At 37.4% G+C, this 17,826-nt stretch overlaps 2 protein-coding genes across 2 annotated transcripts; one reads left to right on the forward strand and one right to left on the reverse strand.

The window, feature by feature from the left end:
* Positions 1 to 279: 279 nt before the first annotated feature.
* On the forward strand, positions 280 to 1,825 carry cldn18 (claudin 18). The gene is made up of 5 exons (XM_043224583.1): positions 280 to 533; positions 924 to 1,088; positions 1,210 to 1,405; positions 1,502 to 1,600; positions 1,687 to 1,825. Exons 1-5 carry the CDS (start codon positions 314 to 316, stop codon positions 1,793 to 1,795), a joined length of 789 nt encoding a protein of 262 aa, XP_043080518.1. The 5' UTR covers positions 280 to 313; the 3' UTR covers positions 1,796 to 1,825.
* Positions 1,826 to 2,061: 236 nt separating this feature from the next.
* Positions 2,062 to 17,737, reverse strand: hfm1 (helicase for meiosis 1). The gene is made up of 39 exons (XM_043256410.1): positions 17,219 to 17,737; positions 17,009 to 17,121; positions 14,400 to 14,619; positions 14,019 to 14,269; positions 13,253 to 13,294; positions 12,803 to 12,873; positions 12,601 to 12,733; positions 12,370 to 12,521; positions 12,210 to 12,287; positions 11,954 to 12,109; positions 11,666 to 11,866; positions 11,483 to 11,571; positions 10,444 to 10,487; positions 10,248 to 10,349; positions 10,018 to 10,163; positions 9,675 to 9,769; positions 9,463 to 9,596; positions 9,330 to 9,377; positions 9,162 to 9,242; positions 8,942 to 9,033; positions 8,751 to 8,857; positions 8,598 to 8,645; positions 8,417 to 8,514; positions 8,150 to 8,284; positions 7,979 to 8,064; positions 7,802 to 7,885; positions 7,315 to 7,472; positions 7,120 to 7,223; positions 6,792 to 6,956; positions 4,796 to 4,888; positions 4,280 to 4,392; positions 4,036 to 4,118; positions 3,837 to 3,931; positions 3,620 to 3,703; positions 3,253 to 3,501; positions 3,070 to 3,142; positions 2,825 to 2,855; positions 2,584 to 2,717; positions 2,062 to 2,515 (listed from the first exon to the last, which is right to left on the reverse strand). The coding sequence occupies exons 1-39, from the start codon at positions 17,287 to 17,289 to the stop codon at positions 2,449 to 2,451; spliced, it is 4,326 nt and encodes a 1,441-aa protein (XP_043112345.1). The 5' UTR covers positions 17,290 to 17,737; the 3' UTR covers positions 2,062 to 2,448.
* Positions 17,738 to 17,826: the final 89 nt, after the last annotated feature.

Genomic DNA, 17,826 nt, shown 5'->3' on the forward strand with positions numbered 1-17,826 from the left:
CGTCTCGAGTAAAATGTTTACTCACTAAGTCAAAATGATCCGATAATTAGGTGTGCATTGTAAGGCCTGTCTGAACTGTTCTTACACATTACACATCAATAATTTGCGTTAGCTCTGGCGCTTATGATTACTTCTTTTATGTTTATGTTAAAAGTAGGTGGAACTATGCCAGCTCAGCGCTTATGAGCCTTCGTGTGCATGTGAGCCTTTACACTATAAAAAGCAGTCTCACTCCGTCCAGCCTCAGTCAACCTCAACACTTACCACCACCGGCTTCACCAGATCCTAGACCAGAACCCAAGACAGAAGCAGAATGAGTGCCTCAGCACTACAGACCGCAGGTTTTGTATCGGGCGCCATCGGTACGGTAGGAGTTCTTGCTGCAACGGTTATGGATGTGTGGTGCACCGAAGACCAGCAGGAGAACAAGGCCACCTCCAGCTACCATTATAAGGGCCTGTGGAAGGACTGCGAGGTGTCCCAGACGGGACTTGCTGAGTGCCAGCCTCTTTACAGCTTCCTGAGCTACTCAAGTAGGTTAACCTCATTCCACGTTCTGTCTGTTTCTAAAATGTGAAATGATATTTTTCACTAAACATTTGGTGTCTAAAGATAATGCTATATAAAGAGTTTTTCCATGTCTCAGAGGAGTTGTCTTCTGCTCGTCCATTCTTAAAAGGACAGTTCATCCAAAAGTTCTGTTATCATTTTCTCACCATAATTGTATGGAACACAAAATATATTTAAGAAATGTTAATAGCAGTTTCATTTCCCACTGACTTCTTAATATCAGAAACAAAGAAAGTCATGCAGGTTTGTAATGACATGAGAGTGAGCAAAAATGATCGAAGTTTAGTTTTTCAGTAAACTATCACTGTAATAACACAAAAGCTTTAATATCCTACATCCCTGTATTTTTTCAGGAATCCTTCAGGCTATAAGAGCTCTGATGATAGTGGCAGTATTAGTCGGTGTGATTGCAGTGTTCATCGCATTCTTCTGCCTGAAGTGCCTGAATATAAGAAGCATGGATCTCCTGACCAAGGGCAAACTGGTGCTAAGTGCAGGGATTTTATTTATCATTGCTGGTAAACAAAAGCTTGTTATTGCTCAGTATCTAAACTTTTCAATGCGTTTCTATTATGTTCACAAACTGTTAATGTTACAATAATTGCCAAAATAATAAACACGGTTCACATTGTCTTTCAGGCATTTTTGACATTTCTGGATCATCAGTGTATGCTGATCAAATAGTGCCTAGTTTCATGATGCAATACCCGACCCAACATAATCAAAAGCAAGGAGAGAAGGGAGGAGTAAATTGTGGGAATGGCATGGGCATGGGCATGGGCACGGGTACGGGTATGGGCATGGGCATGGGAGGAAATGATTTATTTGCTTTCAGGTAAGGTGAAAAAAATGATTTGTTACTCACATGTGATTCACAGGTGTCTGTGAAGTGCTGAATCCTGTTATCTCTATCTTTGTTTTAAATGGTCAGGTACACATTTGGTTCCGCCCTCTACGTAGCCTGGGTAGCTGGAGCTTTGTTGCTTTTGGGAGGAATTTTGAAATGCATTGCATTCTGTACAATGCAAAAGTAAGTTGCCTTCCAAGTATCTATCTATCAATCTATCTACACATTAGGTTGATGGGTCGTAAGCTGACTAGTATACTCTATTTTAGCAACACCGATACGAGAGATGGCTATATTTACAATGCCACAGCCCAGCGGAGTGGGGCAGATGAAGACTGTCACCTCCAGAGAGTGAGAGGAGAACAACAACAAATTTAAGCAAAGAAAAAAAAAATCTTGTCAGTCGTATGCAATGCTTTGCACTAATGAACTTAAGTAATGTTTTGGATGCTAAAGCTATTTCAATAATTGCGGTTAAAATGTGCTAAGTGATTTGTAATGATTCTACTGAAAAGTGTTGATTATATATGGGTGAAATGGCCAGATAAGGCACTTAAGATTCAATAGCTAATCGTTGTAAATAATTTAAAATTACAATAAACTTTTAAAAAATATAATTGACATGATGCAGCTGATTTGCTTGGTCAAGCACAAGACAACTTCTTTAATCAACAGAGGATGTAAAAGAGAGAGGGGAAAAACGAGTCTCTGGAAGATATATAAATTCTTAAAACAAAAAAACCCCAAACAATTTAAAGTGTATTACAGCTATATAAATATCACATCATATACTAGACTTGTATTTTTATCTAAAGTTAAACTACTCTAACTTAACCGCTAAAAGAACAATTCCATGGGATATTTACAGAGCAATTTTCCAATATTTTTAAAACATTACATTTCAAAATATAGTTCAGCTATTTCAAAATTGATAGAAAGCTCTTTGCCAAAATCATTAATAGTCAGTGTTAAACCAAGAACATCCTCACACAACGTATTGTTAAATGTGTCAGGAATCCTTTACAGAAACTCTAAAAAAGGCCATCAAACATACCAAGAAAAACACTAGTCTCTTTGCAGTTGTCCTGCGTGGAATTCCTGTAATTATTAAACAATGTTAACACACAGTAAATATGATAATTAAAGTTAATTATTTCTTAAAATACCTGTTAACAGGTGTGTTTTCCTTCAAAGCAGCATCCGTCCATGCAATAAAATCAAATCTTCTTTGGACTGAGCATGTTTTGGCTTGACTCTGGTTTGAAAGGGACACCGCCTGTGAGATCATTATTAAAACCAGCTAACAGTGACTGAAACACAATCACTAGTACATACAAAACACTTGGTTACCATATTCTTCCTCAACTTTTCGAGGGAAATGTTAAAAAAGTAATTATGTATGCTTACAGTTCGAGAGGAAACAGCCATTGGTTGGACTCTGTAAAATAAATAAATGAATTATGTGCGCGCTAATGTTTATAAGGCATTTTGACCAAAAGCAAAGAATAGTTCAAAAGATTATATATGTATTACACCCACAGGACCCTAGAAAAGCTGCTCTTATATTCCTAATATACATTCTATTTTAATCAGTGGAAGTGGGTAACTTTGTGATGATTTGATTTGAAAAATGCCTTTATGGCATTTTTTACCTTTGTGGCACGACAGGACTTGCAGCTCCTTGTATGGTTTGGACAGTACATTGTGAGGCTGAAGTCAAACATCCTAACGCACAAAGAGCCACAAATTTGAACTGAACGATCTGGCCAAGATAAAACATCCAAAAGAGGCTTTATAAACTGCAAAAAGAAGACCGTAAGACATGCTTAACAAACCAGCTTTTGAAGGTTGACCACGGTCTGTCATCGGGTTGCATAGCTTGGAATCACAGAACACCTCACTAGCTTCAACCAGGTTACCATCATCAAAATCATCCCAATCATTTACTCCCAGGTCAAAGGTCACACCCAAGTCAGCACTGTGCTGTGAGGTTGCACGGGCAGTATTAACACTGGCTTTAACAGCATTGGTTCTGTTCATCTGTCCATCGTTGCATGGCTTGAGTTGGTTGTGAATCAAAACTCCTGAAAAAAATGATGTCTAACAGATTATTTCAGTTTTATTTCAGCAAAAAACTATTTATTATGATTGCTTAGTAACAATACATGGCAAACACCAGACACTCAAAAAAAAAACACATACTTTGAGGTAAAGCCAATGTCTGAGGATGTTCTAATACCGGGTCTCCAATTTCAGAATAAAAGTCTCCCAGCTCATCATGATAACCTGTAGATATAAAATATCTAACTATTAATATAAAATAGAATGAATGATGAAAAAATAAAATACTGATTTAATCTCACATTCCCTGCAACTACAGTATTTTCTTTTAAACTCTAAGTGTATGTGATAAGTATACCATCATGGTGTGACTCAAATGATGAATTCTCATGCTGAGTGTCAAAGCTGGCCTCTAGCTCCTTGATTTCATATATACTTTGACTTCCCTCAAACCTTAAAAGTGAGTATCATGAATTTCAAAATAATACAATCTGAACAATGTTAACCTATTGAACATTAACAAGTTAACTTCTGTTGATAGCAGAAAACCCACATACTTTTTGGCAGCAGGAAGTGTGTCTTTGGGTTTGTATGAGAACTGCTGCATGCTTGCAGCTGCTGTCCCATTATTCATCTTCATCTACAGGGAAAGTCAAAAGAAGACAGATACACAATACAACATATCTTACAAAAACAAATTCTAGCCATTCAAATTGATAATTACATGATTATAATTAATATAAAATATTAATATTTTTTGACGGTTATGTACATACATCCCTTGACAGTTAGAAATCTGACCTTCAAACGTTTCACAGGAGTCTCAAAGAGTCTCTCATTCCTCATTTTTAGATTGTCGAGGTACGAGGTGAAATTTGACTGACTTAAAGACCTTTTCATCACTCCAACTTTGCCTAAGAAAGAACAAATCAAACAGCACGTGTAATGACAGCACAGTGTAGGATCAGCTAGAGCAGTGGTTCCCAACCGGTGTGCCGCGGCACTAAGGGGTGCCGTGAGATCTTTTGAGGGTGCCGCCAAAATTTCGGGGAAAAAATTCCAAGGGTGCCTCAAAGAAGAAAAGGTTGGGAACCACTGGTGTAAACAGCATTCTCATATCATCTAGGACTAGGTATAATGTGTTGTTGCATGCAAACTCTCGAAATGAAACAAACAAATAAATAATAATAAAAAAGCTACGGAGATTTTAAATATCTATTTCCTTATAAGGGTGCCGGGAACTTTTGAAAGGCTTTCCAAGGGTGCCTCAAACAAGAAAAGGTTGGGAACCACTGAGCTAGAGTCTCTCATACTCACAGCAGTCATGTCCACAGAGCTCCTTGTTTCTGCAAACATGATGGCACTCTCTCTTAATAGTACAAAATATGGCACTGTCTGTATTTGGAGCCACTGAATCATGAAGAAAATAACTGTATTAGGTCAAATACAATCTTTGATTTGAGTATAAGAAAAAATTAAAAGGCATAGTTCACCCGACAAGAACATTTAAAAGACCTTTATTCATCTTCAGAACACAAATTAAGATATTTATAAGATATATGGACCTGGGGTATATTTGTAGCGATAGCTAAAAATACATTGCATGGTTAAAAATTATACTGACTTTTCTTTCATGCCAAAAATCATTTGGCTATTAAGTAAAGATATTTTGTGAATTTATTTTTTGTGAATAAACTCAAAACATTGACGTATAATACCGGACGCTATAGACAAAACAGGGTTTAAATACTCAGTGTTCAATTAACTAACTGCGATATTTAAACAAACACAGGTGGAGCAGAATTAAAGGTGCTATATGTAGGACTGACACTGAGTGATTAAACTAGTTATTAAAGGTCACATTCAAAATATTTGGAGACGTTTTTTTTCACCTGGCCCTTCCTACTTAGACTTGACGCAAAAGCAGGTTGCCAAATTGAAGAAACCAACTAGAACGAGCGTAATGATGATGGAATACATTGTGTTTTCCACCAACTGGCAACCTAGGGTTGCGAAACATGATTGGGTAAACTGGTAGTGGGCGGGTTACACACACCAAAACAACGTCCTGCATTCTGGGTCGGAACGCACATTTTCAAAAGAGGATAATTGACTGTAGCATTGTTACACAAGTATGTTACTTTAGCATGTTTCGTAAATACATGCGAACATATTATGGTATTTTTATACTTTAGAAGAGTCAAAATCCTACATACAGCACTAATGATGAAACAACAGGGACAGGAACAGGAAAATATCCAAATACGGGCATACAAGAGGGAAAACAAAGTCAAGGGAAGCATGTGAGGCAGAATACACAAAGACAAGGCTGATATTACTCGCTCCTCCTGAAAGGCATGTCCCGTGCCTTAAAACATCCAACAGAAACGGAGGGTGGGCACACTGGAGGCCCATGGGTGGCCAGGCAGTTCGGGGCATCATGGTGATGCAGGATGTTTAGGAGGCCGTGGCAGAGCAGATAGTTCAGCAGGCCATGGCTGGGCGCCCTCCGTGACAACAGAGCAGTGGGCAGGCTATGGGAAGTGACAGCCGGAGGACTGGACCTTGCAGCAGCTGGTGGTCTTGACATCGAAGCGGCCAGCAGGCTTGAGCAAGCAGCAGCCCATGAACTTAACAAATGAATGGCAAGCTAGATCGGCCAGCAGGCTTGAGTGAGCTGTGACCGACGGGCTTGAAAGATATTTTAAGGTGATTTTCTCAGTATTTAGATTTTTTTGCACCCTCAGATTCCAAATGTAAAGGTTGTATCTCGGCCAGATATTGACCTATCCTAACAACCCATAAATCTATGGAAAGATTATTTATTCAACTTGCAGATGTTTTTGAACAATTGACACTTACGACTGGTTTTGTGGCCCAGGACACATTTTTGATGGAAATCTGAGATCTTTAGACAGCAAGGGTCCTGGCAAGTATCAAGGCACATTCATTCTTACTAGCTTTCTGGCCCCAGAACGTGGTAGTTCCGTTGCTGTCTATGTGGGGACAGAAAGCTCATGGATTTCATTAAAAATATTTTATTTGTGTTCCAAGGATGAACAAAGGTTATACAAGTTTGGAGCAACATGAAAGCCAGTAATTAATGAACTGTCCCGTTAAGCTGTAATGTTTGAGCCAAAAGCATTTATACTTTATTCCATTTCAGCACTTTTATCCGAGCATTTGTATTTGGTATTAACATTTTTGATTCATAAAATTTTGGGGGAGAACCTTGAAATGTTAATTTGATTTAATCATCCACAATGAATGTTTCAAGTCTGAGGTCTGATCATATTGTGACTGTGAGTCTGACCTCTGTTTGATGGAGCTGGAGATGTCAGTTTAGGGTCTTCTGTGTTCTCTGTGTTGTGAATCCTCTGCACTCTCCATGTAGGGTTCTCTCTAATGCAGGACTTGGCTCCAAACTTCTTTGCTCCTGAGTAGAAGACTCTGTACGTCTGCTGAACGTCCAGTCCCACTGCACAATCACCAATAATTCATTTTTTTATATTACTAGGTATTACCAAAGCACTCTAAAAGCAGATGTTTATACTATACTAACATTTTATTGAAGGACACAATCTGAACATCCAAACCTGGATGGTTAAGTACTCACAGACATAAGCTATATGACCACTGACCGTATTCAGAGCTGATCAAATGAATGCTTAGCTCCTCTCCCTTAGGTGCTCTTGTCACCTCTATTCTCTTTGTCCAGCTCCCAGATTTCAAGAGCAATGCATTCCTTGAGAAAAATAAATGAAGTACCTCTTTAATTTATTCGTAGTTTCAAGACAATAAACTTGATATTGATTATTAAATCATATAGATCTTACAGAATTTTTTGCTGGAAGACTACATTATTGTCACAGTCTCCAATAATGAGAGTGACATAATGATGGTCGGGTGCTGTCTGTTTCGGTGCCAACACCTTGAAATTCATCAGGTTCAATGTGACAGAAATCTCAGCTGTGGAGAGACTGTATCGTGGAATCTAGGAGAGAATGTGAGTAAATACAATTTTATATAAAATAACAAAATTATGAAGGTTCAAAGTGTGTTTATTATTATTATTATTATTTTGAGATTGAGATATGTGATGTATATGCAAAAATATGTAATCTAGGTCCTGTAAGCAATTTTAAACAAGTTGTATTTTTTTGCCTTCACTAGTTAACTATAGATGGCCCTTCAGTCCTGCAGAATTTTTAGTGTAGTGTAAAGGCTGCATTCATAATATTTATAAACAAAAATAAGCAATAGGCAGTTTAAACTAGCAGGTTGTCCAAAATAAAAAATAAATGAATGCACATAAAATGTTACCTGTTCCAAACTGACTTCATATTTCGGAAGTTTGCTGACAGCTTCCTTAATCTGGTTCCCAAAAGGAGGGTGTCGGTTCACAATCTGGCAAAAAATAGGAAGTCTTTAATATTGCTGTAACAATAGAAAGACTTCATTAATACATTTTCCTAATCTTACTAAGACATTTTAACTTACCATCTCTAATTCTCTAGGACTGATTTGCTCAATTTTGCTGAATGTTGTAAGCCCAGCATTGACCATAGCAGTGGCAAGTGTTAATCCTAAACAATGCACACACATTTAGCACAATAAATAGACTACATTTTTAAAGGAAACCTTTACAAATTTTTAGAGGTGCTCCCTGACCTATCCTCTCAAGCTGTCTGGAGACGTAAGGCGAGTTCTCCCACAGTTTGGCTCGAAAACATTTGGCAAGAATTAAAGAGTTGAGTCGAGCAGAGAAATTTGATTTGGAGTGATGACTGAGAAACTCAGTCAGATCTGGCAGAGATCAAAATTTGTTAAATCTATGCTAAGTAAAAAGTAGCATGAGAAAGTACTGCACGTTTGCCGTTTCATGGCAATGCCATCAGACAGAGAGAGAGAGATAATAAAGAGAGATAATTAACCTACATCTGCTGACTCTATTTCCATTTCTGAATATTTTTCCAGTGTCCTGTACGAGTCCAAACTCCTGGAAAGGGATGCAGCCGAACTGAGCTTGAATCAGACTAGGATGAGAAGATTATTGCATGCGTAAATAAATAAACATGTGCTAAAATTGCGCAACCAAACAGTAATTGTAAAACCTCACCAATTAACTTTCATGTCATTACTTTTGATCTTTCCTTCCATAGGAAACCTAAAAAGAAAATTTTACCACTCACGTGCTTTAGTCTATACAGTATAATTAACACTATGTCCTTTTACAGTATATGGGTATTAGGTAACTGAAGACAATTTTGACCTGATGGTGGTTCTGTTCTTATCCTTGTTCAACATGTTCAAAGTTTTCTTTTCATTTACTCTCAACTGCACATCAGTGAATTCTTTCCCCTTCGATATCATTTCAATCTAAAAAGTGTTCACATCATTAAATGATGTTCTGAAACAGTTAATATCAATGTACTGCTGCAAAAAACAACAAGGCTTTCTTACCAGCTCGGGTAAGGTCTCTGTTCCTGTCACCATACTGAACTGCTTCACAGTTTCAAAAGCAACACAGTACCTGGCCATGAGTTTTCCAGTCTCTGTGTGTGACCATTCCATTTATATGGACATTACAAGCAAAAACAAATTTGGTCACTAAATAACGCTTAAAAGAAGAGATAAACTAAACGTCAGTTATTTTAATGACAAAAAGAGCATTATCAGTAACCTGTGGGCTTGATGTTAATGTCTTCATCCATGGTAATCAGGTTGACAGAGGCCAAAGAGTTGAGGTTCCTCAAACACAGCTCTAAAACAAAGAGCATAATTCATATTTACTCAACAAACTGCTCAGTCAAGTCAATTAAGTATTATGAACCGAGTCACTTTTTCATACCTTGTAATTTAGTTTCAATTCCACATTTGTCAAGCTCAGGAGAAATCCCTGTGACAAAATACGAGATATGACAGACTAATAAAGAAGAGCTAGCAGCACCTTTGATGTTTGGGATTTAAGGTTTAGGATTTACCGTAGTGTTTGGGGTTTTTTAAAGCACGGATGTACAGGAAGGTGGAGCGGATCCAGTCTAGAGCCATGTTCACGTCAGATATGGTATGAAGAACTATCTCTGCATTCAAGTGCTCCACTAAGTTTGTATGCAAGCTGAAAATAGCAATTTTGTTGTATTCATCACATACACAGATAACATAAAACGACTATCCTTTATCATATGTGTTATACCTGCTCTCTATGCTGTCCATGCCACTCAAGAAATGTGTGTATTTGTCCTTTGTCTGAGATCGGGTCATGATCACTGCGGTTGCTGTTGTATCAAACTAAACAAAAACCAAATCCGGTGTGTGTACTGAGGTCTCAACCTTAATACTGTAACAGCTCTGTGTTTGCATTTCCAGTTTAGATTTAGCCTGAATGCTTGAAACCTAACCACATTTTTATACATGATAAATGCATGTCTTGTACGTTGGTTTGCTTAAGAACAACATAGTTAATAGTTAATAGTAAACAAAAATTTTAGGGCAAAAGGCAACTTTAAAAATCAAGCTCTAAATTGTGTTAGAAGTACCTGAGGTCTGCCAGCTCTCCCAATCATCTGTAAAAGGTCAGCTTCACTGTATTCTTCATATGCACCTCCAACATAGTGGATTGTGGATTTAATTACCACAAGGTGGGCTGGCAGATTCACACCCATAGCAAGGGTGCTGGTTGTAACTGAAAAAGTGGGGTGTACCTATTTCATCCATTCGCTTTTAATAACACATTATGTACTGAATAAGCAAAAGATGCAGAACTTACATAACACTGGCAAGTCACCCATAGTAAATGCTTCTTCAGTCAGTTTCCTGTCTGACACATCCATGCCAGCATGATGATATCCAATGCCACAAATAAATAGATCTAGAAGAGGCATGGAAAAAAATGTTTAGTACACAAACAATGACCACTGACCAGTAAATGAATGAATGTAAAACAGCATACGTAATTAACATACCTTTGAGTTTTGCATCAAGCACAGAGTTTGCATATTTCATCAATCTATGAAAGAGTTAATAAGTTATAATAAGATATGTCCACATTAACAATAATCTTAAAAATACAGTTGTTAATCATTACTAATAATCTTGCTAAGCATCTTCATCTTCGCTAGTTCAACCACAACGAGTGGAGTTATATCTAACGTGCAAAAGTTTAAGGCAGGTGTGAAAAAATGCTGTAAACAAAGAATGCTTTAAGAAATGTAAATAATTATTGTTTATTTTTGTTCAATTTTCAAAATGCAAAGCAAGCAAACAAAAAAAAAATCTAATCAATATTTGGTGTTACTACCTTTTGCCTTCAAACCAGCATCAATGTTTATAGGTACACTTGCAAAGTCAGGGATTTTGTAGGATTATAGTCAGGTGTATGATCAACCAATTATATCAAAGAAGTGCTAATGATCATCAATGTCACACGTAGGTTGAAATGCAGTCATGAACTGAACCAAAACAGCTGTGTAGGAGACTTAAAACTGGGTGAGGAACAGCCAAACTCTGCTACCAAGGGTGAGGTTGTGAAAGACAGCAGAAACCAGTGGGACCCGAGTACACCCATCTACTGTCCGGAGAAGTCTGGCCAGAAGTGGTCTTCATGGAAGAGTTGAAGCCAAAAAGCCATACCTCCGTTGTAGGAATAAGGCCAAGAGACTCAAGTATGCACGAAAACATAGGAACTGGGGTGCAGAAAAATGGCAGCAGGTGTTCTGGACTGATGAGTTCTTTCAAAAAACTGCGTGCAAGTGTACCTAGAAGAACTGCTGCTGTTTTGAAGGCAAAGGGTGGTCACACCAAATATTGATTTGATTTAGATTTGTGTTTTGTGAAAATAAATGTTTAACGTGTCCATTTTTAAAAGAATTCTTTGTTTACAGCTTTTTCACACCTGCCTAAAACTTTTGCATATATATATATATATATATATATATATATATATATATATATATATATATATATATATATATATATATAGTCAATGTATTGTGACTGTGGTACCTTTGTTTGTGGTCAAGACTCATAATGAATCTGGCATCCTTGGCAAGCACAGAAGCAGACTGTTGAACTCCTTTTCTCGTGGAGCAAAACTGTTAAATTGAGACAAATACCTTACATAGCGTGTTTTATTATTACTGTAAAATACACAACCCTACACAGTTGCATTCACAAAAAATAATTTACCACAAGAGTTGGCTTTTGATCAGAGTATGTCTGAATAATGTTGGCCATTTTGTAGCTGAGAGAAAGATCAAACTTGAATTCATTCTGATTACTTCCACAGGGGAACCCAAGAACCACTTTCCTCAGTTTCACAGGCCTGTGAGTCTCATCCATCTCCAGACAAGTGGCAGGCCCTGACTCATCCGAAAGCCATTCAGACACCTTTGAAACGGTAAAGAACAGCTAAGAATAATCTCAATTAACCTGAAAAAGAGATTAATCTTTTTCGTATTTCCTCAATCTACTTACGTCCCGGATGTTTGGGATGGTAGCTGAGACAGCCACAAATCTTGTTGATGCTTTTGATTCTGGTTTTGCAGCCAGTTGATATGAGTGCATGGTTTTCATTCGGCTGACCACAACTTCAAGAGTAGCTCCACGGGTTTTGTCTTTGACCACATGTATCTAAAGAGGGTATGCAGAAAAACGCTGTTCATTACCAAAACACTGCCATCTGTTTTTAAATACTGGTATTAATGATCACGTGGGAGTAAATTAATCAGACCTCATCAATGAGGAAGAGACTAACAGATGGCACTAAACAGTTATCCTTCCACCTCCTTGTCATACTGTCCCATTTTTCCTTTGAAAGATTAAAAAAAAAACCTTTCAGACTTGTTGGAAAGACGTTTAATGTTTAGACTCTACTTTATGTGGCAATGTACAGGAGTGGTAAAAATCAGATGAGCATCCTGGATTTCAAAAATGTCATCAATCTCTGTGTCTCCAGTTAACTCCTTGCAGTTTAGTCCAAGGGGTCCAAACTTCTGTTTCCAGTTTTCAAAACGCTGACTGCAAAGAGCCTTAATCGGTGCCACTAAAGCATAAAATGTTAAACAGTATTTATTATTAACAGTTATTAAGCTCAAATAATAAATGCTAGAATTGTAACTCACTGTACACCGCTCTGACATTGTGCCAGGCATCTGAAGCCTCAATCAGTAGTCGAACTATGGCCAGCTCAAAGAGCACAGTCTTCCCTGAGCCCGTGGGAGCACAGGCAACAAAATTTTTATTTGTGTACAGAACCTGAAATAGAGCAATAATCAGTGTGTTCATGTACTTTACATCAAATAGATATAAAAGCTAGAGACTTACATCATCCAGTGCTCGGGACTGCACATAGTTGAAGTAAGGGAATTCTTTAAACACGCTTCTGAATTTAGCAGCTTACACAAATATGAAGGAAAACAATGAATGTGACAATAAATGCATCATTCACAATCCAAAGGTATAAATGTACATTCAACAATTTAAGGAATCATCTAAAGTCCCCATGAATTCAAAGTTTTAATATGTTTCTTACTAAAAGGATTTGGGTAGGATGTTTTGTACAGTATAATTTTCCATATTCCCTGAAGAGGATCTTTCAAATTTTTTTAATGTTGATATTGCCCAGAAGTGAATTTTGTCAGTGTTTAGAATACAACAGCATAGACTATAGATTAGATCAACACTTATAAACACCAAAAAACACTTAATATTTTGATTTCATGAGGTCTTTAATTATATTAAAATGTATCAGCTGGGCTAAATGAAAGAGGATACGAATTTCAGAAACTGGACGTAGTGTTCCTTTTCCAGATAACCCTTGAAAAACAATATCAATATTAACACGCCAAATATTATCACTAATTGATCTCTATGTATAGAAATTGCTACTTTTTTGCGCATGCCCTAAAAAACGGCATATTTCACTCTTTTTTGCCAGGAACACACTGAATGATTTTGCTGATCTTTTCACACCACATGACTGTGACTGTTGAGCTCAAACTGCACAATGAATCGTCGACAGGGAGTCATCACACTGAGGGTAGGACAGGTTTCAAAGGACAAGTTTTAATGTTTGATGTGCAAATGTATTATGTTTATACAATAGAAATGTGTATGTGCACAGGCTGAGTACCTGGCTTGGCATGTGCAACACAGTTTTAATAAATTTTGCAGATCCTTGACACAATCTTGAAAACATTGTTGTCCTGTATGGGAAATTTGTTTTGAATATGTTTTTTAGCATCTAACAGGCATCAGCAACTAATAGGCATCTTCTCTAAGACTGAGTCTTTGATAACACACACTACACAATACATGATTATCACTCACATCTATGAGCACCAATTTGCCATTGATTTTGCCTTTGAGTGAAAAACGGGGCTAAAATCATGCAGTGTGTACTCAACATTAAAAAGTACAGAGATTGAACTTTTTATCAGGTAGAATAGCTGGTTAAATCTTTAACAACTTGGACTAACTCTGACATGACTCTGACACCATGACATTCCAGTGAACTAATAGTGCTGCAGTGTGTTGTTACCTTCAGATTCTGTAGGCCTGAAACCAAACGGGAGATTATGGCTTGTTTTTGAAGCTACATCACACGTTTGCACTGTTTGGCTCAAGTCAATAAAGGCACTACAGGTAGCAACAGCATGTGCAGTCTGCGGACCGGTGGTTGTCATGGCAACCTGACCAAGGAAACCTGTGTCATTTGTTGTTGACATCATCTGATTTGGGATACCTTCTTCATCATTCACTGAGATCCTTCTTGTGGGAGCTCTGAACAACCTAGGTTTACAATAAAAACCAATCTGTTTACACACTTATTATTCTGCTGCCAAATTCCATTTCAAACACAAAGAACTGCTTGTTACATCAGCAAATTTCGTTAACTCAATCAAGATGTAGCAAACCCTACCGAGTCCTGAAGGGAGGAGCACTGGCAGTTGGTAAAGACCTCGCTTCCACAAAACGTGTCTGGTCGACAGCTTGATCTCTTTCTCTAGAAGGTTCATGGGTCCAAAAATCACGTTCTTCCAGTTCATGTGATTTCGTAGTCTGCCACTGGACACTTGAGATGGGATTGCAAATAGGTTTTTGTGCAGGAGGGAGAAATTTCTTTGATCTCTGCGAACAACCTTCATAAATGAAAAATGAAATTAAATAAAAAAGTAACTGTAAATTCATGCAATATACACCTGTAGTAATAATAGTAATAGTCATGTGTGTTCAGAATTGTTGACCAATTTCAATACAAATCCTTATGGGTAAAAAGTCTATAAAGTATATTCCTTTTTATAATTACATTACACATTACATTACACACCAGGGTTAATAGGTACATGAAATTATCCAGCCACGATTTTCTGTTTCACAGGAATATAAATAATGAGCTACATTTGGCAAATTAGAAAATGGCTATAATAAAAAGCTGCAGCATTAAAATGCTCATTTCTTCCGTCAAAGTAATAATTAAGGATTTCCCATTAACAGAAAATGGAAGAGGAGGTGTCTATATTGACTTAAAGCAAAGCGAGGAAGCCAGTTGACTCTCCATGGATATATGGCTTCATTCATGGATTCAATCAAAATCCAAACGATAAAAACTGTCTCTGATCCAAAAACAAACATCAAAATCAAAACAAGAATGGGTCACTGAGCACAAAACTAATGTTCTGTCATGGCCTCTGTTCTTCCCTGACCTGAACCCTATGGAAAATGATTGAACTGAAGAGAATAAGCAGCAACATTAAGCTGGGAATCTAAAAGGTCTGGAGTGTCTCTGACGCACTCCATCAGGCATTATAAGTGAAGACTTAGAGCCATAATCCCAGGTAAAAACAAGTACACTTCCATAATATAATTAAAGTGCTCTATTTCCGTGCACTAATTTTGCAATTAATATACTAAAAATGATTTAGTACTTCTTAAGATAAATGTAAGATCATCTAAGTGTACTCAACTGTGCTATTTTCTGTGCTACCATGAATATGAACTAAACTGCACTTTTAACATACTACCTTTGTATTTAAAAAAACGTATTTACTACTTGTAGCACACTTGAAACCATATTTCATACAATAGTACTCTCAAATGTAATACAAGATATAAAAACAAAGATAGTATGTTAAAAGTAAATTATGGAAGTATACCTTTTTTTTTCTTTTTACCTGGGTTCTTGCCAAAAGGAGTTTGCAAAAAGTATTGAATAAAAGAGTACCATTAATTGTGTGTATTATAGAAAAACTTTAGATTTTATAATGTGATTCCCCCCCCCCGAGTTTTAAAAATCAGGGGTTTTTTTTACACACGCACAGGGGTTGGACAATGAAACTGAAACTGATTCAACATCCATTCATCTTGGGAATGACAGATATAAGTCCTGCACAAAGGCCTGAGGGTTTTTCAGCCACTCTTCTTGCAGAATAGTGGCCAGGTCACTACGTGATGTGATTATCATTCTGACACTCATTTCAGGATACAATGTTTGAACCATTGAGTGCACATGGTCCAAGGACCTTGGCCCATCTAACACAAGTATTGGGCCTAGGGAATGCCATGATATTGCAGCCCAAACCATCACAGATCCACCCCCATACTTCACCCTGGGCATGCAACAGTCTGGGTGATACTCTTCTTTGGGGCTTCTCCACACCATGACTCTCCCGGATGTGAGAAAGACAGTGAAAGATGGACTCCTCAGACAACAATATGTTATCACATTGTTCACAGCCCAAGATTTTTACTGCTGGCACCACTGAAACCAACATTTGTCATTGGCACAAGTGACCAAAGGTTTGACTATAGCAGCCAGGCCATGTATACTGCCCCTGTGGAGCTCCCAACAAACAGTTTTGGTGGAAACAGGAGAGTTGAGATGCACATTTCATTCTGCAGGGAGTTGGACAGCTGTGGTTTTATGGGTTTTTTTTTAAATACAATCCGGGCTACCACCCGGACATCCCGTTCAGACAGCTTCCTCTTGTGTCCACAGTTTTATTGGATGTGAATCGTCCTTCTTGATACATCACAAAGTCACCCATAATGTTGTGTGCAATGCAATATTTTAAGCAAAACTGCTATTGCTCTGCTCCTACTGGTGGAATGTGTAATCAGTGAAGACTGGCCAACAGGCTGGTCAAGTTCAGCCATGAAACCTCCAACACTTACACACACACAAATCATTGTCCAACCCCTGTATACACACACACAAACACAAACACAAACACACACACACACACACACATATATATATATATATATATATATATATATATATATATATATATATATATATATATATATACATATATATACATATATATATATATATATATATATATATATATATATATAAAATATATATATATATATACTTAACCTGTAAAAGACTAACAAATGTACATACATAGATAATAACATTTTTACCTATTAATCTTGATGTTGATTTAAAAAAAAAAATATGTGAAATGCTACATCTACCCAAACCTACAATCTTATTTAAGATTTAATCCAGACAGGACTCACTAAGGGAGAAAAGGTGTGCTGCCTCTCCCTGGATGTCTTGTGTTGCAGGTATTTGTGATAATGAGGGTGGAGCATCAAATGTCCAGGAGCCTTGTCCCTGACACAATGGTTTCCTAAACAGTCATAAAAACAACCAGTTTCCCGATGTATTCATTCTAAGATACCTGACGTGTCTCTCTGATCAGGCATCACGTGTAAAGGCCTACTCACACTTTATGAATTACTGGCCCGTCATAAAACAGGTTATCCACTGACGAAACGCCATCTTCTGAGTCTAACATCCTGCGCTTGCCAACGACATCCTAAAAGAACAACTGTGATATATAACACTGAAATGTAAAGCTGCTATTAGGCATTGCAGCACACCGAAGCAACGCTATTTATTTACTGTTCTGTGTGTTAACCCCTCGAGTTTAGCTTTTAGCCACTGGCTATCGTTTCTCTGAGGTAAAATAATTAGCTGAGCGAGTAAGGTATGCGGTTGAATGTCTTTTGGTACATTCGGTTAGTACAAAAATAGTACAGTGGCTATCAGCAGTCTAAAAACATCCCATATGCGTACGTTTTATCTAACATTATCTAACGTTTTATCTATTTGCGAGGAATACTGGCGCTCTCTTGAAGGCGGCAAGTCAACCCGCGAGCTGTAAAATGTGTGAATCGCGCGCAAGATCACGCGATCATATCACAGTATTATATTGTCATTTTATTACAGCAAAACAATCATGTCTGCTGAAATGCTCATTACATTACATTTCACGAATTAAACGCACAGATAGCTACAATATTATAATTAAATTCTTAAATGCAACGCATTA

The sequence above is a fragment of the Puntigrus tetrazona genome, chromosome 2 (genome assembly GCF_018831695.1).
Source record: "Puntigrus tetrazona isolate hp1 chromosome 2, ASM1883169v1, whole genome shotgun sequence".
NCBI classification, from domain to species: Eukaryota; Metazoa; Chordata; class Actinopteri; order Cypriniformes; family Cyprinidae; genus Puntigrus; species Puntigrus tetrazona.

Coding starts and splice junctions, on each gene's coding strand:
- cldn18 (XM_043224583.1), top strand. CDS start 314: ATGAGTGCCTCAGCACTACAGACCGCAGGTTTTGTATCGGGCGCCATC. Junction 534..923: donor CAGCTTCCTGAGCTACTCAA/GTAGGTTAACCT, acceptor GTATTTTTTCAG/GAATCCTTCAGGCTATAAGA. Junction 1,089..1,209: donor GATTTTATTTATCATTGCTG/GTAAACAAAAGC, acceptor ATTGTCTTTCAG/GCATTTTTGACATTTCTGGA.
- hfm1 (XM_043256410.1), bottom strand. CDS start 17,289: ATGTTAGACTCAGAAGATGGCGTTTCGTCAGTGGATAACCTGTTTTAT. Junction 7,886..7,978: donor GTCCTAGAGAATTAGAGATG/GTAAGTTAAAAT, acceptor ATTTTTTGCCAG/ATTGTGAACCGACACCCTCC. Junction 4,119..4,279: donor CTCCTGTGAAACGTTTGAAG/GTCAGATTTCTA, acceptor CTTTCCCTGTAG/ATGAAGATGAATAATGGGAC.